Here is a 22,993-nt window from a genome sequence, read left to right as displayed (position 1 = left end):
AGTTGAACTGGGTATACCGGAATCTGGGGTTCCTCGATATCCCCCTGGCGTGGCTCAGTACTTTCGGCCAGTCTTCTTGAGGTATCGGGACGGGGAGGACATTGTTCCATCTCTCTCTGGCTCTTTCTAGGTAGGGTTTTGAATATTGGCTTAGGATTTTGTATAGCCTAGCGACTGCTTTTGTTTGAGCGCCGTCCTGTAGTATGTGATGTATTGTGGGGGACGTCTCTGGTTCTAAGGCTCCTGTTCCCCAAGTTTTTTTAATTACGTGGCATATAGTGTGATACGATAAGAATTGGCCAGGGTTCACATCTGTAAGGGCTTGGATGGCCTCAAATGGAATTAGTTTGCCATCCTCAAAACAGTCACCCACCAGCCGTATTCCCGCGTCTGACCACATCCGAGACGGGTGCAACGTTGGTGTCTGTTGGTCTAGGAGATACTCCAATGGGATATGCGGTGTGTATGGGACCGCCCCATGCCCTTTCTGTACGTACCTAGCCCAGCATGTATGTGCCGCAGTCAGTAGTGGGTTGGTGGATTCATTTTTGGGGTATTTGTTTGTCAGCCATGTTAACAGATGGGCTCCTTTGAGGTGATTCTGCATCCATACAGACTCCGCAGCCAACGGTCTGTGGAGCCATAACTGCAGCCATTGTAATTGCGCCGCTGCGTAATAAAGCTCGAAGTTGGGGGTCCCCAGTCCGCCCATGTCCACCGGTAGCTGCAATGTAGATAGTGCCACCCGCGCTCTGCTACCACCCCATATGAGCTGTATCAGCGTTGTGTTTAGGTTACTAAAAAAGCTGCGTGGGAGGGTGATTGGTAGTGCTGCAAAGTGATATAATAACCTAGGCAAAATCAGCATATTTGCGATCGCTACCCTGCCCGGAGGGGAGAGCGGTAGTTTGTTCCAGAAGCGTAAGGATCCTTTCATGGAGGCTAGTGCTCTCCCCAAGTTACCATCTCTGAGGTCTTCCGAGTTGTGGTATATGTGGACCCCCAGGTATTTAAATGTTTCAAAGCACCATTTTAGGCGCCCGCATGGTGCCCCCTCCTGCCTTACTGATGGCCATCTTAGCAGTGGGAACACACACGATTTGTCCCAGTTTACTGCTAGGCCAGATATTCTGCCGAACTCCGCTAGGAGTGCCATTATAGAGGATAACGACTCCGTGCCCTTCCGGGTATATATAAGAGCATCGTCTGCGTATAGTGAGATTGCGTGGTATGTTCCATTCCTGATTATTCCCCATTTATCTGCCTTGAATCGAACTTTGGCTGCTAGTGGCTCCATTGCGATCGCGAATAACAACGGGGAAAGAGGGCAGCCCTGCCTCGTGCCTCTTGATACGGGAAAGCTGTCAGAAATCACTGCACCCGTTTTTACTCTGGCTCGCGGGTTGGAGTATAGTGTACAAACCCAGCGTACATAGTTAGGACCTATTCCCATATGTCTCATTGTAGTCAAAAGTAAATCCCACTCCACCGTATCAAACGCTTTTTCAATATCCAATAACATCACCATTTCGTTATATGCTTCAGGGGGGTGTCCCCTATTACACTCAAGAGTCTACGGATATTTTAAAAAGTGTTTCTCTTCAGGATGAAGCCGTTCTGGTCTTCATGTATTAGGGTATGGATAGTGGGAGCGAGTCTATTGGCCAGTATTTTACCCAGTATCTTACAGTCTAAGTTCAGGAGAGAGAGTGGCCTATAGGATTTGACGTCCGTAGGGTCACGGCCCGGTTTAGGAAGTACCACTATCATGGCCTCCGTCTGGGAAGGGGGCAGCAATTCGGTGGTCCAGGCTTCCTCGAACACCTTCAATAGTTGGGGTTTCAAGCGGGGCGAAAATGTGGAGTAGTACTCTACAGTATTGGGAGGCCGTCTATTCCGGGTGATTTGTTCCTGGGCATCTGTGATAAAGCTAAGTCAATTTCCCCCATTGTGATGGGGGCTTCTAGTGTGTCCCTGTCTCCTTGGGATAATTGCGGTAAAGGGGAGCCCCCTAAGAAAGACTCGAGTTGTGTGGCTGTGCACGAGGTGCATTTGGTGTATAAGTTCTTGTAGTAGTCTCTGAATTTCTCATTTATTTCTACCTGTGTGGTGGCCATAGTGTGGGCATCCACCCGGATTGCTCCTATGGGAGAGTGCTGTCTATCCTCACGGAGTAACCAAGCCAGCATCCTGCCCGACCTGTCGCCCTCCGTTTGCAAGCGCGTTAAATGATAATTGTAGTCGTAACACCGAAGTCTGCGGTCTGCTTCGTTATATTTTATGCGGGTTGCTTTTAATGTTGTGTAGGGGGTTTCCCCCCGTGCTGTTGCTATTTCCGCCGATCTTAGTTCTTTTTCAATTTTATTTATTTCCGAGTGAAGTGTGCTCCTTACTCCCCAGCTTGTATTGATGCACTGCCCTCTGATCACTGCTTTATGTGCATCCCATTCCACGGCGCGTGAGTTTGCAGTTAGATCGTTTGTTTCCCAATACTGTCGTAGTGTGGTGTTTAACGTATCTACAAAAGCCGTGTCCTGAAGCGCATCTACTTGTAATCGCCAGTTTGGGATCTCCCGTCGACTCCTGCCCCAGCCTAATGTTATTCTCAGCGGTGAGTGGTCTGAAAGTGTTTTCGCTAGGTATTCCGTACCAGTTACTAAGGCAACTATGTCCTGGGTGCCCCACATCATATCTATTCTAGTATGTATTCTGTGAGGGGGTGGGTAGAATGAATATTCCCTTTGAAAGGGATGTTTTGTACGCCATATGTCATAGAGTCTCAGGTCGCCCGCCCAATGTTGCAGTGGGGTTATGGTGTTTCTCCTTGCTACTGCGCTCGCTTGAGCGCTGGATCTGTCCATCGTGGTGTCTAGTATGCTATTGAAATCCCCACCCCAAACTGCCAGAGCTGATGGATTTATTAGTAATGCCGGTGTGAGGGTGCCCAGAAATCCCGCTGTGCCACCGTTTGGGGCATATATACCTATTATTGAAAGTTGTCTACCGTCTAACTGGCCCTCCATCACCACAAATCTGCCTCCTGGATCTACTCTATGTGCCGTTTGGTGAAATGGGACTCTTCCTGCAATCCATATCAATACTCCCCGTGCGAATGCGGAGTATATTGTGCCTACCAGTTGTCCGCCCCATTTCGCTCGGAGCTCCTGCAAGTCTGGTTCCAGTAAGTGTGTCTCTTGTAGAATAGCAATGTGTGTTCCCAGTCGCTTGAGGCGTGCGTGGATGCGTGCTCTTTTGTTTCTTATGCCCATACCCCTCACGTTCCACGTCAGTATGTCGTATTGATTACTGTTGCGGTTATTTTGTGGTATCATGAGAGAGCGTGGGGTGGGTCTGCTTCTGTGCCTCAGTCTTGCTCGTTGGTCTATCAGTGGGTTGCCCCTCCGATTGTGCCATTAAGTATGTTTGCCTATCCCAGCAGGGTCTGCATTTTTGTAATGGATCTATGGTGTGTGTTTCTATTGTTTTACTACTACCCTCCCCCCCAACTAATCCCCTCGCACTCTTATCTATTGATATGGAACTACTTATCTCGTATATATATAAGAAAAAACCTATCCTGCTGGATAACCATGGTGGTGTTGTCATGACGGTCTGATGTGGCTCGTTTGTGGGGCTCACACCGGACCGTGGACTTTGTCTGCTAATACTGGTGAACGCCCTCGGGGCGTGTGTCCGCCCCCAGCCCCCCCGCACCCGCCACCCCCCGGCCCGCCGCCCCGACCACCAAGGATAAAATTATGCAAAAGATACACTTTTGTTGAATAGGATGCTGCTTCTTCTTCTCCGGGGGGACCATATTCCACCTAGGGTCTCCGGAGCGCCCGGCCACATCTCCCCAGAGTAACAGAACAAAGATAGTGCCTTTGGGAGTGGTCAAAGGTCATCCGCCGTTCTGGGGGTGATCCTCGGACCTTTTGAGTCCTCTATTACAGTAGAAGCGGAGCTGGTCGTGTCCGAGTCCGAGTTGATCTCAGGTAGTTCCCTGATTTCTTCAAAGTTATTTCGGGTCAGCAGAGGGGTATCTTTCAAGACTTTTGCTCTTTCTACCGCTGCCTGTTGGGCAGACAGCTGGGCCCTAGTCCGCCTTTTGGATCGTTTCCTTGTTGTCGAGGGCAACCATTCTTCTCCCCCCTCCGCTTCATCGGTCATGCGTGCCAGGCCTTTGGCATGCAACCACGTCCAGGCGTCTTCCGGGGAGTTGAATATGTGGGTGCGATCATCTGCTATCACTCTCAGCTTGGCGGGAAAGAGTAATGCGTATTTAATGTTAGTTTCGCGCAGGCGTTGTTTGACCTTGATATATGAGTTGCGTTTTCTTTGCACCTCTTGGGTGAAGTCTGGGTATGCATTGATGGTTGCTTCCTCATAGTTGAATGGGCCTTTGTTGCGGAATTGTTGTAGGATAGCGTCACGGTCCCGGAAGTTTAAGAATCTGGCGATCAATGGTCTGGGTGGTTGCCCAGGGAGCGGGGACCTGCCCGGTATCCTGTACACCCTTTCCACAGTAAATAACTTATATGGTGCCCCACCTAGCACCTCGTTGACTAGCCATTGTTCTAAGGATATTTCCATGCTTTGTTGTTGCATATTTTCAGGAAATCCCAGAAAGCGAATGTTATTCCGGCGCGTTCTACTCTCAGCTTCTTCCGCACATTTCCATAGTGCGTTCAATTCCGCATCCATACGTTGAATCTGTTTTTGATTATCTTGGGTTGCGGGTGATAGCTCGGTCAGTCCCTCCTCAACTGTTTTGACTCTTTCCGATAGCTTGCGGTGGTCCACTCGAAGAAGGTTCAAGTCTTGCGATACCGCGTCTATTCTACCTTCCAGGGAGGTTTTAGTGTCCATTATCGCTTGTAATACCCTCTCCAATTGCACAGATTGTGACCAAGTGTACTCTCCAGCGTTTGTAGAGTCGGGCTTGGCTGTTGGTCGGTGGCAGATGGGCCTTGTGTGGTTCGTTCTTGGTTCTTAGTTGATTTCTGTCTTCCCGACATCGTGCACGCCCGTCAGGGGGTCCCGCAGGCCGCTGCAAGGCACTCTTCGTTGTTGGGTTGTGGCGGGTCCCCCCCCCCTTTTGTCCCTCTTCGCTGGCTTAAGTTATGATTCCTTGTTGCTAGGTCTCGTGCCAGGGGACAGGTTTTGGTTGGATCTAGTATGCAAGCCTGGTGTTCATGGCCTTCCCCTGTTGACTTCCGGGGCGCTTGGGGGGGGCCGTCCGATCTCAGCTGCCCCCGGTACGGGGGAGGGGGAGAGTGTGATCCAGATTGGGTGGAGGCTAATCCTACCAGTCTTTGTACCTGCGATGTCCTAGTCCGTCCCCGCCGTCCCCCCCGCGTCAGCGCACAGTCAAGGCGGGTTCGGCTTTGGGCGGGGTGCCCGTCCGGGGGGGAATGCGGGGGCAAGAGGGGGAAGGGGCAGGGAGAGGGGGGGGCGCGGGTCCGGCCTCGCCGACCCACCCGTGGTTGCCGCTCCTCGTTTTGTCGGGTGGTTCATTAGCCTGGAGGGGAGCAAATCTTTAGGTGTCTGTGTCCACCTGCACCAGGCAGTTCTGCTCCTTCAAATATGGCGCCTCTGCAGTTGTCGCGACGCCCACGGGTCCAGGCGGCAGGGGGGGCACCCATCAAGCCCGGGACAGCACCTACTTTACTTTTCCCTTTCTATTTATTTTTATTTATTTTTTTTCCTTGAAGTTTTTTTTTTTTTTTTTTTAGCTTTGTTTATTTGTGTCAATCTGCTCTTTCGCGGGCTGGCCGCCAACGCCCCTGAGATCCGGGCGCCGCCTGTTTTTGGCCCCGGGGTGATGATGCCCTCGTCCGCGTTGCAAAGTGGGGGGGGGGGGGCCGCGACTCGGTCCCCAGCGGTCGCTCTGGGACAGAGGCGCCTCCCCGCCCCGATGCGCTGCATTCCCCCGCGCTGCGCGGGCTAGGGAAGCCTCCCGCCAGCCCTCCGGGCCGCCGGCCGAGCACTCGCGGCCCCGGACCGCCTTCCGCTCCTCCGCCGATTCAAGATGGCGGGCGCTCCCCGCCTCGGCTCCGATCCCGGGAGGAGAGCTCGGGTTGGAGGCTCTCCCCCGTCGATCACCAGCTCCGTCGGGGCACCACAATCGATGAACAGCCGCCACCGCGCCGCCGTCGACCCAGGAGGCGTCCTACAGGAATTTTATAGCAAATTTTTATCCTTTAAAAAAAATTGCAGCTCCTGATCCCCTTCACCAGTCTTTGATGTCTCTTGTCATTTTAATCATTATATGTAGCAAAAGGGAAGGTTTGGGCCTGGCAAGTGGGTACATTTGCCAGGTCGAATTGGCAGTACAAAACTACACACACAGACACTGCAGTGGCAGGTGGGAGATGTATACATGGCTACTCATGTGGGTGGCACAATCAGTGCTGCAGGACCACTAATAGCATTTGATTTTCAGGCCATGGGCACCTCTAGTGCACTTTACTAGGGACTTACTAGTAAATCAAATATGCCAATCATGGAGAAACCAATCACCAATACAAATGAGACAGAGAGTGTTAGACCTGACAGCCTTAGGGTGGTCACCCCTAACTTTTTGCCTGCCTCCCTCCACTTTTTGGGCACTCTTTTTGCTGGCTTTTAGACTCTGCGCACTTTACCAGTGCTAAAGTGCATATGCTCTCGCCCTTAAAACATGGTAACCTGGAATCATGCCTGATTGGACTATTAATTTACTTATAAGTCCCTAGTAATGATTAAATGCTACTAGTGGGCCTGCAGCACTGGTTGTGCCACCCACTTAAGTAGCCCCTTTTCCTTGTCTCAGGCCTGCCATTGCAAGGCCTGGGTGTGCAGTTTCACTGTCACCTCGACTTGGCATTTAAAAGTACTTGCCAAGCCTAAACCCCCCCTTTCTCCACATATAAGTCACCTCTAATGTGTGCCCTAGGTAACCCCTAGAGCAGGGTGCTGAGTGGTTGAAAGGCAGGACATGTACCTGTGTAGTTTACATGTCCTGGTAGTGTAAAACTCCTAAATTCGTTTTTGCACCACTGTGAGGCCTGCTCCCTTCATAGGCTAACATTGGGGCTGCCCTCATACAGTATTGAAGTGGTAGCTGCTGATCTGAAAGGAGTAGGAAGGTCATATTTAGTATGGCCAGAATGGTAATATAAAATCCTGCTGACTGGTGAAGTTGGATTTAATATTACTATTCTAGAAATGCCACTTTTAGAAAGTGAGCATTTCTTTGCACTCAAATCTTTCTGTGCCTTACAATCCACGTCTGGCTGGGCTTAGTTGACAGCTCCTTGTGCATTCACTCAGACACACCCCAAACACAGGGTACTCAGCCTCACTTGCATACATCTGCATTTTGAATGGGTCTTCCTGGGCTGGGAGGGTGGAGGGCCTGCTCTCACACAAAGGACTGCCACACCCCCTACTGGGACCCTGGCAGACAGGATTGAACTGAAAGGGGACCTGGTGCACTTCTTAGCCCCTCTTTAAAGTCTCCCCCACTTCAAAGGCACATTTGGGTATAAAACAGGGCCTCTGCCCTACCTCATCAGACACTTGCTGGAGAAGAAACCTGAACCAGAAACTACATCCTGCCAAGAAGAACTGCCTGGCTGCTCAAAGGACTCAACTGTCTGCTTTCTACAAAGGACTGCTACCTTGCTGTTGGCCTGCTGCCTTGCTGAACTCTTGTCTGGCTGTGAAAGTGCTCTCCAAGGGCTTGGATAGAGCTTGCCTCCTGTTCCCTGAAGTCTCAGGACCAAAAAGACTTCTCTTTTTCACTTGGACGCTCCGTGCGCCGAAAATTACGACGCACAGCTTGTTCCGCGGCGAGAAAAACGCCGCACACCGACGCTGATCGACGCAACGCCTTCGGGACGACCGAAACTTCGACGCACAGCTTCGCAAGGACAACGCCGTCCTCTAGAGGAGAAATCGACGCGACGCCTGCCGTGAGATCGTAATTTCGACGCGCAGCCCCGCAGAACGACGTGCATCCGGAAAACAAGCAGGAAAATCCACACACAGACCCGGGACATCTGGTAATCCCCGCGATCCACAGAAAGAGACTGTCTGCGCACCGGAAAACGACACACGACTTCCCCGCGTGAAAAATAACGACGCAAGTCCGTGTGTGCTGGGAAGAAATCGACGCCCACACCCTTTTTCCACGTATCTCTTCTTCTGTGGCCCTCTGAGGAGATTTTCCACTCCAAACCAGGTACTTTGTGCTTGAAAGAGACCTTGTTTGCTTTTTAAAGACTTAAGACATTTTAGGGGCATATTTATACTCTGTTTGCGCCGGATTTGCGTCGTTTTTTTAACGCAAATCCGACGCAAAGCTAACTCCATATTTATACTTTGGCGTTAGACCCGTCTAGCGCCAAAGATCTTGGAGTTTGTGTCATTTTTTTGCGTTGACACCTACCTTGCGTTAATGATATGCAAGGTAGGCGTTCCCTTCTAAAAAATGACTCTAAGGCATGTGCGCCTTATTTAAACTCCCGTGCAAAAATGACGCACGGGAGTGGGCGGGCCTTAAAAAAAGACGTCCAGCCGCTTTTGCGTCATTTTCTAACGCCTGGTCAGGGCAGGCGTTAAGGGACCTGTGGGCTCGTAACGACCCATCCCAAGGAACTTAAGGTAAGTTCAGGTAAGTATTTTTTTTCTGTTTTTTTTTTTTGTGGCATAGGGGGGCCTGATTTGTGCCCCCCTACATGCCACTATGCCCAATGACCATGCCCAGGGGACATAAGTCCCCTGGGCATGGTCATTGGGCAAGGGGGCATGACTCCTGTTTGTGCTAAGACAGGAGTCATTTCAATGGGGGTTGGGCGTCAAAACAAATGGCGCAAATCGGGTTGAGGCCAAAATTTTGCCTCAGACCTGACTTGCCCCATTTTTTGACGCCCAAGCTCCATTTTCCCCTACGCCGGCGCTGCCTGGTGTGAGTCATTTTTTTTGACGCACACCAGTCAGCTGCGCCGGCTAACGTCATTCAATAAATAAGGCGCCCGCATGGTGCTTTGGAATGGCGTTAGCCGGCGTTAAAATTTTTGACGCACAACTGCGTTGGCGCAGTTGTGCATCAAAAAGTATAAATATGGCCCTTTATATCACTTTCCAGTGATATCTCTACAAATTCACATCGCAACTTTATTCGTTTTGACCTACAATTATCCTGATGAATATTATATATTTTTCTAAACACTGTGTGGTGTATTTTTGTGGTGCTATATGGTGGTATTGTATGATTTATTGCACAAATACTTTACACATTGCCTTCTAAGTTAAGCCTGACTGCTCGTGCCAAGCTACCAGAGGGTGGGCACAGGATAATCTTGGATTGTGTGTGACTTACCCTGACTAGAGTGAGGGCTTTTGCTTGGACAGGGGGTAACCTGACTGCCAACCAAAAACCCCATTTCTAACAGAGAGCATATGTGCTTTAGCACTGGTTAGCACTGGTAAAGTGTCCAGAGTCCTAAAGCCAAAAAAAAGCTGTTCAGAAAAAAATAGGAGGAAGGAGGCAAAACGTTTGGGGATAACCCTGCAAAAAGGGCCAGGTCCAACACAAATCATTTATATATTAACATAACCCCAAAGGACTTGGTAAGCTATTTGTGAATGAAAAGGAGTCCCTTGACCTCTTTCGCTATATTAATGTTTAAAGAACTTCTTTAGGAGTAGGCAATGGTCCATGGGACCACTACTTACTAATAAAACATGTTTGTAAAACATTATTTTTCTTTTTAAACGCATCACATTTTTTGTTTAGGAAAATAGGTTCCATTAAAAAAATATATATATTGTTTTGTTGAAAAGCAGTCACGGATATGGTGACCTGCTAACTCCAGCAGCCCACTATGCCTGGGATTGTGGACAATCATAGTGGGTCACAATTTGCAACCTGCCTCAAATAGCAACCACTTTTACTGAATGCATTTTTAGTACATTAGGCCCTCTGTCTGAAACTGTGAGTAGATCTAAAACTGGCCTGATTGTAATGTTGCTGCTTCTGAATGTTCAGCACAAATAGGCATCTATCTCCAGCCAAAAGTTTAGAAACCTCTTATAAATGACAGATCATTCTATACCAAGGTCAGTGGAGGAGATATTTCATTAATAAACCAAGCAAGACAAAGTGGGTAACCAGGACCACATTTTGTACCCTTTTCTCTTTAAAAAACGAACCCCATTTGTGGTTCAATGCCATTCTTTTGGTTTCCATTGCATTTCCCTCTGGCAATGTCCCTCCTTCTTGGAAAGACATCGGGCTAAAATTACCTATGGTATTGATAGTACGCTTGTTGCTAAGTCCCTACTGAATTACCAAGCACAGTGGCTGAGTAAACGTTGCTCCTCTGCTCAGACTCTCAATTAAGAACAGTTCTGTGCGATCTCCCTGTAGCATCTAACACACCGAAATGGCAGTAAAAAGTCTATTTTGAGCTTTCCTGCAGACAGTTTTGTGAGTAGATGATGATTTGCTTACCTGGATGATGTTGAATGAGGTCGGTGGTGTGTTCCAGTACTTCGTAATACTCTTCCGTTCTTAACAAGCACTGACAATAGTTCAGAACAAGAGTATTAATCATCTTTTCCAGTTTCATCCAAGGGATTTCCCAAGGCTTTTCCTAAGGGGAAAAAAATTAATTTGTCACTGTTGATAATCAAACACTTTAGAGGACCTGATTCCAAAACCCAACTTTCTAGCATGTTTTGTACTGCTACCTTAGTACTGCAAAACTTACTACGAAATGGTATTCACAAACTTAACTTTTGTAGTAACTTACACTTTTGAGGAAGTTTGCTACTTTCCGGTGTTCACAAACTGCATTCTTATAGTAAATGCAAGTTACTGCAGAAGTGGATTGGGAGTACCAAAAAGTAGTAAAGGTACTCAAAAGTGTAAAATTACTCAAAAGTGTAAATTACCTTTGTGAATCAGGCCCTTTTTCTCACTCTGTCCCTTATCGCCCCTCTCTCTCTCACTTAGTAGAACACATTTGCTCACATTCTTCTTTAGGGCAGAAGGTACCTGTTTACATCCCTCAAGACACGCCAATTACAAAAATTGTATTGACTTATCCTGACAATCCAACATTTTCTGTGGTCGTCTTAAAATGGTTAGTTTTCTCTTTTTCTAAATTCAAATCTTAACCATAACAATTGGCCCTTTGAAAAATGGGAAAGAATATTGATAGGAGTCGGCCAAAGTTGCCATGGTTTAAAGCCATTGTATAATTATTTGTAGATCCAAATATGGCATTTGAATTTCTAGTATCATGGAGGGGTAATACCACCAAATCTGTAGTAGTGTAGGATCTTGAGCTGTACACCTACAAGACATATACAGTGGGTAATAAAGTGCAGGAATCCGTGCTTCCGCACATATTTCCACATGTGGACTCATAATTCAAGGCATTTTACCAAGTACACAGAACTCCAGATATGCTATACTTGAAAATCATAGAAATACATTTTACAGGTGAAAAAAAAAATTCGTTTTCTCAGTTGATAAGAGAGCTGTGAACGAACAGCCAGGAAGATGCTCAATGCAGGTCAGATAGATGCATTATTATATGACAATGACTGAGAGACAATGAAGTGCAGGGGTCTTCAAACTGAGGGGGGTTCCCCCCCCCCAGCGGGGCCTCAAGTGACCTGGGGGGCTAGGGGAAGGGGGTGTCCCTTCTTGCACAAAAACAATCCTGCTTACAACACAGGCACCCTTGCACCACAGTGCAAGAGTACCTGCATTAGCGCTAGGCAGCACATTCAAAAGGCAGGAGTGTGCTGTATAATGATAGATACAGCAGATTCCTGCCCTTTCCCTGTCACGCTGTGCAGCGCAGCAAGGTGGTTTGCTGCAACAAGCTGCATCACTTCTCTTGATAAATGTGCCCCTAAGTGTCCAGTCTTGCAGTTTGGGGAAATAGTACATTGTAACACCAGCCAAGGTCCAGGCCCTTTTGGGCACCATTTGAGGTTAGGACTCAATTTCCCAGAAGCCACAGCAGGGTCCAGGGCAAATCCGATTGGTACTTGTCAGTTGATATGAACTGAGACTTGAACTTTGTGCAGCTTTTGTATTGCCACAGCTGAACAGGGGGCTATCCAACTAGCCCTTGGAGTCCACTATTCTGCCCTTAGTATAACTGTGGACCAGGTACAGCCCTTTAGGTCTCTCTCCATAGGTTCAACAGCAGGTACAGTCTTTCTTCTGTCTCCCACAGATCCAGAAGTGTTCTGAAGCGGGTACTGTGGGTGCCACCTTTATGGCCAGTGCCAGCCTGTGGGTGGGGGATACTCCTGGCCACTCACTAACCGATGGGGTAAATGTTGCCAGGGTTGCCCCGACCCACGGTTGCAGCACGTCATGTGTTTTTTTACTGTAAACTATCCCAAAGTGCCTGTTAGAAATGGGCTCTCTAGTTGGCAGGGGTATGCAGCCAGTCCAAGTAGGGACAACGACTCTAGTTAGGGTAAGTCAGATACATACTAAAAGATAACCTGTGCGCTCTTTCTGGTAGCTTGGCACAGAGCAGTCATGCTTATCTAAACACAATGACACAATGGAAACACCACAAAAAAGACTCCACACCAGGTTAGAAAAATAGACAATAATTTTATAAAGAAATCAAGAACAACAACAATCTAATTAGTAGAAGTTGAGATATGCATTTTAGAATAATAAAAAGAGTTATAACACTTAGAAGTAAATAACGCTTTAGGGGTTACTTAAGGTCACACTGGACCAGGACACAGTGAAGAGTTCAGGCTTCGTGTGATGGAGTGCAGGCCAGTCATTGGACTCACACAGGGTGCGCTGAGCAAAGTACCTTAAACCTGGTTGCAGTCACAAGATGAGTCTCTTTTCCTCATGCAGTACTAGCGATGTGTCACTTCCGAAGGTGAAGCGCCGTTGCTGCAACACATCATTCCAAAGCTGATGAACTGGGTTTCTCCACGCAATGAAGGGATACGTCAATCTTCCTACAGGAGTGGCAGAGATGTGGTGGTTCTGATGCAATGTCGATGTTTTGATTCCAAAGCTGATGCAGAAAATGTATGTGCTGATCTCCCTTCAGTAGTGGTGACAATGCGGTTGTTCTGATGCCGCAACAATGTTATCGGAGAGTGCTGGTTCCAAAGGCTATATGCCGGTTCTACTCCTACAACAGTGAGTATTTGTTGGTTCTACCTCTCCCCATAGGCGATGCATCGATTTTCGCTGGAGGAAGTATCTGGGTCCCCTTCCAGTGAACCAGACACAGGAGGGACAGGAGCAGAGGTAGAGACTTTGCTATCCCTAAGTCTCAAACAACAGAAGCCAAGCCAGCAAGCCCTTGGAGATAACTTTAGGATGCAAGGCAGAGCACACATGTCCCTCAGCAAGTTCAGAGAACAGCAGAGCAGAGAAGCAGTCCTTCCAGATCAACAGTCCAGCAGAGTAACAGTCCTTGGCTCAGCAGAGCACTTCTGACAGAGTCCAACTGTAGGTCCAGAAGTGTATGATTTGGTGGGCTCAGAGACCCAGCACTTATACCCAAAAGTGCCTTTGAAGTGGGAGTGACTTCAAAAGAAGGGTCTTTAGAGTGCATAAGTATCCTTTCTTACACAGCCTGGATCCAGACTCTCAGTAGGGGTAATCATCCCTTTGTGTGGGGAAAGACACTGCCTATTCAGCTGTAAGTGTCATCCCGTTGTGTCCTTCTTGCCCAGAAAGAGCCATCAGAATGCAGATAAGCACTCAGGCATGCCTAATAATCCTGTGATTGTGGCTGTCTAGAGGGAATGTACAAAGTGTCACCCACTCCAGACGTGTAATTGAGACAGGAAGCAGGCACACAGAGCTGTAAGAGGAGAGAAATGTCCACTTTCTAAAAGTGGCATTTCTAAAATAGTAATGTTAAATCTGACTTTACCAGTAAAGAGGATTTATCATTACCATTCCAATGATGTGAAACATGACATAGCTACTACTTAATCAGAAATTACAGCTTAAAGTTGTATTAAGGAATTTCCAATGTTAACCTATGAGGGGGGTAGGTCTCACAGTAGTGAAAAACGACTTTGGGAGTTTTTCACTAGCAGGACATGTAAAACTTAAAAATGTAGTGAATCCTAGTTTGTTTTAATGGGATAACAGGAGTTAGCTTAGCCTCTGGCTTGCAGACTCGTGCCCCCGTCACCTAGTGACTTTTAACCTACTTAGCTTGCTCTGTCTTAGCCCATTTAATTTTTTTAATTTCTAAGATGCCCGCCTTGTTTATAGTTAGGCCACTTGTTATGCTTTGCATTATCAGTGACACCCCGCTAAGGCATCAAGATCAAGCGACAAAGACAAACAAGAGTAGGTGTTCACACTTAGGGATTTTCCCTCTCTATACTTTCGAGGGATTTGTTTATAATAATTGCCGTCCCAAGCATGTCTGTTATCTATTGTTTGGGAACACACCTATGTCAGGGGTCCTGGTAGATCTGTATAAATACATCGTACTTTAGACAGATAATCAGAGGGATTCCGACCAGAGGGCATCGCCACCATCGCTGATATCGATGCTGCACGTCGTCTTGACGCTGACCCAGTCTTCGTGTCCCTGCGGAGTCTGAGATAGAGACCTCATTCCAAGGTAACAAGGGTTGAGGGCTCCTCTCATGGACATGGTATTGGCAGATTAGGTTTAACAAACCCAGCTCTCCTTTAGGTAGGAGGTTAGGCCTATCACATTAGGGTATTATGGCATATTACACCTTGTATGTCTTTTTCATGCATTGCAAGATGGTGGGGGTCTTTGTAATAATGACTCTCGTCTTCACAATTCTGTTTCTTGCACTATTCATTATCCTAATCATTCCAGACCATGCAACATATCGTAAATTGCAGTTGTGTTAAATAAAAACTATTGAAACTTTACTGCATCCTTGTCATTGCCTGTGTTTGTGTGAGACATTATATATCTGTGAGAAAGGGGTAATCTCCGTTTAACCACGACACTCCCTGAGATGCCTTATTCTCGAGTCCATGCGTAAAGGCTGCCACAAATCACCTTTTACTATTGTGTTTCTGGTGAGGTGCTGCTAGTGAGCTGGTAAGGTTGGGACAAAAGTTGCCTACAAACAAAAGTACTGTCATCCACGAACCAGCAGTCTTGCCTAGAGCAAGAGTCCAAACTACGACAAAAGTACGTCCTACCTTTTAGTTACATAGCACTCTGCCCTATGGGGTACCTAGGTCCTGCCTTAGTGGTGACATATGCAATAAACGGGGAGTTTAAAGCGTGGCAAGGGGTTTTAAATGCCAAGTGGGAGGCCTGAGATGTTTAAAGGGCTACTTATGTGGGTGGGGTGCAGGCCTACTGGTAGCATTTAATTTCCAGGCAATGCGTATATGGTATACCACCTTACAAAGGACTTACAAGTAAATTAAATATGCCAATTGTGTATACACCAATGTTTCCATGCTTAGGGGAGAAGCGCATGCAATTTAGCACTGATCAGCAGTGGTAAAGTGCTCAAAGTCCTAGGGCCAACAAAATAATCAGAAAACACATGAGGCAAGTAGGCAAAAGATTTCAGGGAAGACCACCCAAAGTCTGACAGGTCCAACAGGAAAGTACAATATGGCACAGATAGGTCTCAGAATGAGGTAGGAGGAATAGGTTGCCATGCCCCTTTGGAGAAACAGGGGGGACGTCCTAGGGCCAACAAAAAGAATCAGCAACAATATGAGGCAAGCAGGAAAAACGTTTAGAGAAAGACCAAGTCTAACAGTGCCACTCTGAACAAAAACAAATATGGCAGAACATCTGTAGGAAAATGGCTCCTTGTTGCAGTTACCCCCCACCTTTTGCCTGATATTGATGCTGACTTGACTGAGAGTGTGCTGAGACCCTGCTTCCAGGCCCCAGCACCAGTACTCTTTCACTAAAAATGTACCATTGCTTCCACAATTGGCTCACCCCTCGGACACAGATAAGTCACTTGTAAAAGGTATCAGTGGTACCATGGGCCCTGTGACCAGGAAAGGTCCCTAAGATCTGCAGCATGTGTTGTGCCATGCTAAGGGACCCCTCACCTAACACATACACACTGCCATTGCAGATTGTGTGTCTTGGTGGGGAGAAAAAGGCAAAGTCGACATGGCATCCCCATCAGGGTGCCATGCCCACAAAACACTGCCTGTTGCATAGGTAAGTCACCCCTCTAGCAGGCCTTAAACCCTAAGGCAGGGTGCACTATACAACAGGTGAGGGAATAGCTGCATAAGCAATATGCCCCTACAGTGTCTAAGACCATTCTTACACATTGTAAGTACAGTATGGCCATATTAAGGATATGGTCTGGGAGTTGGTCAAAACGAACTCCACAGTTCCATAATAGCTACACTGAATACTGGGAAGTTTGTTATCAAACTTCTCAGAATAATAAACCCACACTGATGCGAGTGTTGGATTTATTAAAAAATGCACACAGAGGACATCTGAGAGTTGCCCCCCTGTATTTTATCCAATCCTTCAGTGCAGGACTGACTGGTCTGTGTCAGCCTGGCACTGAGAGACGAGTTTCTGACCCCCCTGGGTGAGAGCCTTTGTGCTCTCTGGGGCTAGAAACAAAGCCTGCACTGGGTGGAGGTGATTTACACCTCCCCACTGCAGGAACTGTAACACCTGGCGGTGAGCCTCAAAGGCTCATGTCTGGTGTTGAAATGCCCCCAGAGAACTCCAACTAGTGGAGATGCCCGCCCCAATTTAGTATTTAGGGGTGACCCTGAACCCAGATCTTCAGATTCCTGACAACCTCACAAGAAGAAGAAGGACTGCTGAGCTGAAATCCCCGCAGAGAAGAGAAGGAGACGACAACTGACTTGGCCCCAGCCCTACCGGCCTGTCTCCTGCTTCAAAGACCCTGCAACCAGAAAGTGACAAGTTTTACAGGACCAGCAACCCCTAAAAATCCTCCAGGGGACTTCCTACAGCAACAAGGACCAAGAACTCCCATGGGCAGCGGCTCTGCCCAACCAGAAGAAAAGACATCCATCTTTAAAAGGACTCCCACCTCACTCCAGAAGTGTGAGTCCCCACTACTCTGCACCCGATGTCCCTGGCCCGTGTCCAGAGAAACCAACTATCCATGGAGGACCCCCAGGTGACTCCGATGATGTATACACCCTGGGCTCACCTCGCTGCACCTCTACGACGACGCCTGCACAGGGAATCCCGAGGACCCTCCTGACCACGACTGCCCGCGATGAAGATATCTGACACCTGCAGAAGCACTGCACCCGCAGCCCCCAGGCCCGTGAGAAACCTACCACCGGTGCAGCAACGACCAGCAGGAGGCCCTCACCCTTGCTCAGTAGGTGGCTTGCCCAAGAGGCCCCCCGTGCCCTGGCTTCAGCGCCTAAGTGATCCCCAGGTCCCTCCATAGAGTTCTATCGGGAACCCGATGCCCTGTTTGCACACTGCACCTGGCCACCCCCGTGCCTCTGACGGTGTGTTTTTTGTGCCCACTTGGGGCCCCTCCAGTACTCCTCCAAACCCCCCTGGTCTGCCCTCTGACAACACGGGTACTTCCCTGCAAGCAGACTGGAACCGGAGTACCCACTGTATCTATAGGCGCCCATGTTATTTTGGCTCATGTTTAACCTCTGCACCTGACCGGCCCTGTGTTGCTGCTGCTGGGTGCATGGGGTTGCATTGAACTTATGCCCCGGAGATTGAACCCGTAAGTGTGGTACTTACCTCTGAAACTGTACTGTACTTACCTCCCCCAGCAACTGTTGAAAATTGCAGTGTCTACTTTAAAAATAGCTTTTTGCCATTTTAATGAAAACTGTGTACAATATAGAATCTATTCAAAGTCTCAACTATTAGTATACAAAGTACCTTTCATTTAATGTACTTACCTGCTAAATGAATCTTGTGGTTCTAAAAATAATTTAACAAAATAATATTTTTCTATATAAAAACTTTTTGGCCTGGAGTTAAGTCATTGAGTGTGTGTTTTCACTTATTGCTTGTGTGTGCAGAACAAATGCTTAACACTACCCTCTGATAAGCCTAACTGCTCGACCACACTACCTCAAATAAAGCATTAGTATTATCTATTATTGCCTCTGTCATGCCTCTTGGGGAACCCCTGGAATCTGTGCACACTATGGGCCAGATGTATGAAAAAAGTTTGCACTCGCAAAAGGTGCGAATCGCAAAATTCGTCCGTTTGCAAGTGCAAAAAAGTGGTCTGTGATGCATGAAAGGCATTCGCAGACCACAAATAAGAAATCGCAAAAAATTCGATTTCTTGCGTTGCGACCTGGTTTTTATGAGTCGCAATTTGCGATTCGCAAAATCCACATCGCAAGGAGATGCTGCAAAAAATCGCAAATTGCGATTTTTCGCAGAATGGCATTTTGCACATGCAAAATACCATGAAAAGAAACCAGGTGGGAACCTGGTGCAAAATTAAAAAATGCATTTAAAATGAATTTTTAAATTGAACATGTAAAGCACACATGCCCTTTTGGCGTGTGTGCACCTTACATGTCCCCAAAAACATTTTTGGGGTGCAGCAGAAGGGGCCTTATGCCCCCAGCACCCTGGGCATTTGCATTTCCAAAATTTGGAAATGCAAAAAATTTGCAGCTATGGGCCAACAGGCTCATAGCTGCGAATGGGGCCGGTATCGCAATTTGCGATTCGGTAATAGCATTTGTGATTTTTAAGAAATCGCTATTACCGAATTGCAAATGTGATACATGGCACTTTGTGAGTCGGAAATAGCGACTTCTTAAAAATCGCTATTTCCGAATCGCAAAGGGCCGTGATGATACATCTGGCCCCTATATCTCATTTTGATATGGTATATACAGAGCCAGCTTCTTACAACATCTCTTCCCTTGTGAGGAGCTCTGAGCATACTCCTGATGTGTGTCCTAGAAAAATAAGAAACTCTTCCTGCAAACCATTTCTAGGATAGCTTTTCCGCATCTAGGATTAGTGCCACTCTGGCTACTTAGACAACGGTAGGGACAGACCTAGATGTGAGTTACATCAGCCTGTGACAGAGGAAGCCCCTTTGAGGCTTGTGCATCTGGTGGACAGAACCCTCAGGCCATACTGTCATGATGCCAAGGTCCTTTTGTTCCCTTTCCTGGGAGACATTCAGACCTTCTTGAATGGAGCCAGTAAGCTGTAAGTTAAAGATATACTCTGAAAAGGCTACTGGTGGAATTAGGCAAAACAATACCAACTCTCTAAAAGTGGAATTTTCAAAATAGTAATTTAAAATCTAACTTGAGCATTAAATCGAATTTTAAATTATCATTAATTTGAGTCCTTGAATCATAGTTTTAGACATTCCAAAACTAAAGGTATGCATTATAATGTGTCATTGTTAGACCTGGCATCCTTGGCGTGGTCTCCCCTAACTTTTTGCCTCTACTTCCTAGGTTGTTGCTGTGAGCTGAACTTGTTTTTGCTGTTTTTGTTATCCTGGGACTTTGCCATTGCTGACCAGTGCTAAAGTGCAAGTGTTCCCTATGTGAAATTGTATGTGTAATTGCCTTTTCCATAACTGGCACATTTGATTTACTAGTAAGTCCTTAGTAAAGTGCACTAGAGGTGCCTAGGGCCTGTAAATCAAATGCTGCTAGTGGGCCCGTGGCACTGATTGTGCCACCCACATAAGTAGCCCTGTAAACATGGCTCAGACCTGCCACTGCAGTGTCTGTGTGTGCAGTTTTATACTGCCAATTCGACTTATCAAGTGTACCCACTTGCCAGGCCTAAACCTTCCCTTTTCTTACATGTAAGGCATCCCTAAGGTAGGCCCAAGGTAGCCCCCTGGGCAGGGTGCACTGTATGGGAAAGGTAGGACATGTATTTATGTGTTTTACATGTACTGACAGTGAAATACTGCCAAATCTGGTTTTCACTGTTGCAAGGCATATCTCTCTCATAGGTTAACATGGGGTCTGCCTTTAAATGTTATTAAAGTGCAGTTTCCCTTTGGGAGCAGATAGACATGTGGAGTTTGGGGTCTCTGAACTCACACTTTAAAAATACATCTTTTAGTAAAGTTGGTTTTTAGATTGTGTGTTTGAAAATGCCACTTTTAGAAAGTAGGCATTTTCTTGCTTAAACCATTCTGTGACTCTGCCTGTTTGTGGATTCCCTGTCTGGCTCAGTTTGACAGTTGGGCTGTTTGCATCTCCCTCTAAACAGTGACACAAAGGGAGCTGTGGTGTAATCTGCATATCCTGATGAGCCATTTGTGCTGGGAGAGAGGCGAGGGGTGGTCACTTACACCTGAAAGAGCTGTGCCTTCCCGCACACAATGCAATCTCCAATCCCCCGGTGTGTGTCTGGGGCCTGGCCTAGGTAAGGCAGGATCTTACAAACAAGAGAGACTTTCCTTTCAAGTTTGCCTACTTCAAAGGCAGAAAGGAGTATAATAAGAGCCCACAAAACCCCTGAAAATTAGATCACTTCTGGAATCAAGAGGAACCCCTGCCAAGGAAAAGAGCTGAGGAGAAGTGCTGCCCCTGCCTGTGACTATGCTTTGTTGGACTATCCTGCAGTTGCTGCTTATGCCTGTGAAAGGGGACAAAGGCTGGACTTTGTTGTGCATTCCTGCCTGAGAAGAATGTCCAAGGCTTGAACTGAGCTCGCCTCTTGTTGAACTCTCAGGGCCATCAAAGACTTCCCCTGCCAGCACCTGGACTCTCTGCTGACACTCCTGCCCTGTGAAGTGGTGCCCTATCCAGTTCCTGGGCCCTTGAAAAGATAAGTTGGCAGACAAGACCTGAAAATGCATGCACAGACCGCTGTGCTGGGAAATGTTCAATGTACTTTCATGATGCGGCTGATAAACGATGCGCCGCCAGCTTCGTGGCTGAAATCAACGCTCCACTTGCATCGCGGCTGGAAGATCGATGCAATGTGGCTGGAGAAACGACGCGCAGCACCCGCTAACGGAAGCTGATAATGACGCAAACCCCGCACAGTGTGGTTTTCTGCTACCGTGCGACTGGATTTTCCGCGCATCCCCCCTAGGCGTTCAAGTCAACCCAACTCTGCGCGGATCCAAGGTGCCCCATCTGGAAATCAATGCATCGCTCTCTGGCGAGGGAGAAAAATGACGCATCGCCGACCCGACCAGAGAAGGAAATGACGCACGGCCTCACTTGCGAGAAAGGAATCAACGCATTTCTGACTTTTCCGATGCACGCTCGCCCATTCGGATTTCATTTTGACACTAACCAGGTACTTTGTGTAACAACAGCATTTTCACTGTTTTCTAAGGATTAAGACTCTTATTCTTTTAAAAATTCATATCTTGACTTGTGTAAGTTGGACCTTTGTTGTGTTGGTCTTGTTCTGTTTAGATAAATATTACCTATTTCTCTAAACCAGTGTTGTGTCATTTTGTAGTGTTTTCACTATATTACTGTGTGTTTTGGTACAAATACTTTACACATTGCTTCTGAGTTAACCCTGCCTGCTCATGCCAAGCTACCAAGGGGGTGAGCCGGGGTTAACTGAGGGTGATTCTCCTTTACCCTGACTAGAGTGAGGGTCCTTGTTTGGACAGAAGGGGTAACCTGACTGCCAACCAAAGACCCCATTTCTAACATGGTGTATGTAAGAGAATGGGTTCTGACCTGTAAGCCTTCTCCAGGTGTTTTGGTTTTGGACTGCCTAGTTTTTGGGCCTCTGCTATGAACCATTCTCCATAATCGGCAACACAGTTTCACATGCGTGTGCATGCATGTTGAGGCTGAGAGATACACTACTTGACTAGCTCAGCTTGCTATTTGTGCACAGGCAATACTGTCACAGAGAGGATCCAGATTAAATTGGTTATGACCTGCTGGGACCTCATGATTCAATGGGTAGAATCCAGTCCAGAAATATGGCTGAAGAAATGCCTAAGTGTCTAAGACTCAGTAAGCAATGAGGAGAGAAACTTGAAGTCCATTGTCTTTGAGTCCATATCAGGAAAGGAAAGGAGGAGGTCCTTTCAGAGTGCAGTGCTCTCTGGAGAAAGTCTTCACATATATTGAGAACACACTACACAACAGTGCCCAATGACAAGCTATTTTTCCCAGCAGTTTTTGAGATGCAGCTGCTGTCTTAGATTCCTGCTTATATCTTTCCTTGTGGTCCAAGGTATCTTTGGTAGGCAACCGTGATACTATGTTGCCATAGCCAAGACATTCCTATATGGATAAGGATTTCCTTACTACAGAACAGGACATTGGGATTACAAAGAAGTACTTTGAAGTCAGGTTATCAAAAAACAAACCTTGAACTAGATGACCATTTAACTTGAAGTTTTCTAAAACTATAGGAGTATCATTATCACAAAAAGATATCCTGTGACGGAACAGGAAGAACTCTTAGGTTAGAAGTGTGTTGCGTGTATTATTCATTTATTCATATTGCATATGCATTGCATGCATATGCACTGCATATGATATTCTAAAGTCCAATAATATGTATAGTAGTTGCTAAGTTAGGAATTACAGGATAATTGTTTTAATGCATTAATTTACAGGGACATACGAGTCAAGCATAAACTACAACTCATCTCTCAGAGAAAGTGCATTGTGATTAAACTGGTTGTAATCCTCCCTGCTGATCTGTTGGGTTAATCAAATACAATGAAGAGCGACTCAGCTTGATGCAGAACCTTGCATCATAGCCCGTAGTAGCTCCTGATTGGCAACCCTATAGGAACCAATGCAACATGATGCAAATCGATGAAGATCCTCTCGTCACAGCCTTCGCAGCTCCTGATTGGAACAGAAGCAACTGGAAGCAGGACTTCACATTGTAGCACCAAGCAGCCCCTGATCAGAACTGACAACCAGTAGTGCAAAGCCTCACATCAAGGACATAAGGTACAACTCTTCTCAGGACTAACCAGGTCCCTGTATCCAGCCTTCAGTCTATCGTGGTTGGCTTGAACAGTGTCC

General features: G+C 47.1%; 1 protein-coding gene across 2 annotated transcripts in view; it reads right to left on the bottom strand.

The window, feature by feature from the left end:
- Nucleotides 1-22,993, bottom strand: part of AIPL1 (aryl hydrocarbon receptor interacting protein like 1) — a 286,910-nt gene that overhangs the window by 50,423 nt on the left and 213,494 nt on the right. For both annotated transcript variants that reach the window (XM_069227003.1, XM_069227002.1), the window contains exon 5: nt 10,502-10,643. In XM_069227003.1, coding sequence (XP_069083104.1) covers nt 10,502-10,643 — 142 coding nt within the window. The remainder of the gene's footprint in view (nt 1-10,501; nt 10,644-22,993) is intronic.

Source organism: Pleurodeles waltl, chromosome 3_2 (assembly GCF_031143425.1).
Source record: "Pleurodeles waltl isolate 20211129_DDA chromosome 3_2, aPleWal1.hap1.20221129, whole genome shotgun sequence".
Classification (NCBI taxonomy): Eukaryota; Metazoa; Chordata; class Amphibia; order Caudata; family Salamandridae; genus Pleurodeles; species Pleurodeles waltl.
This window is presented reverse-complemented; position numbering and strand designations above follow the sequence as displayed.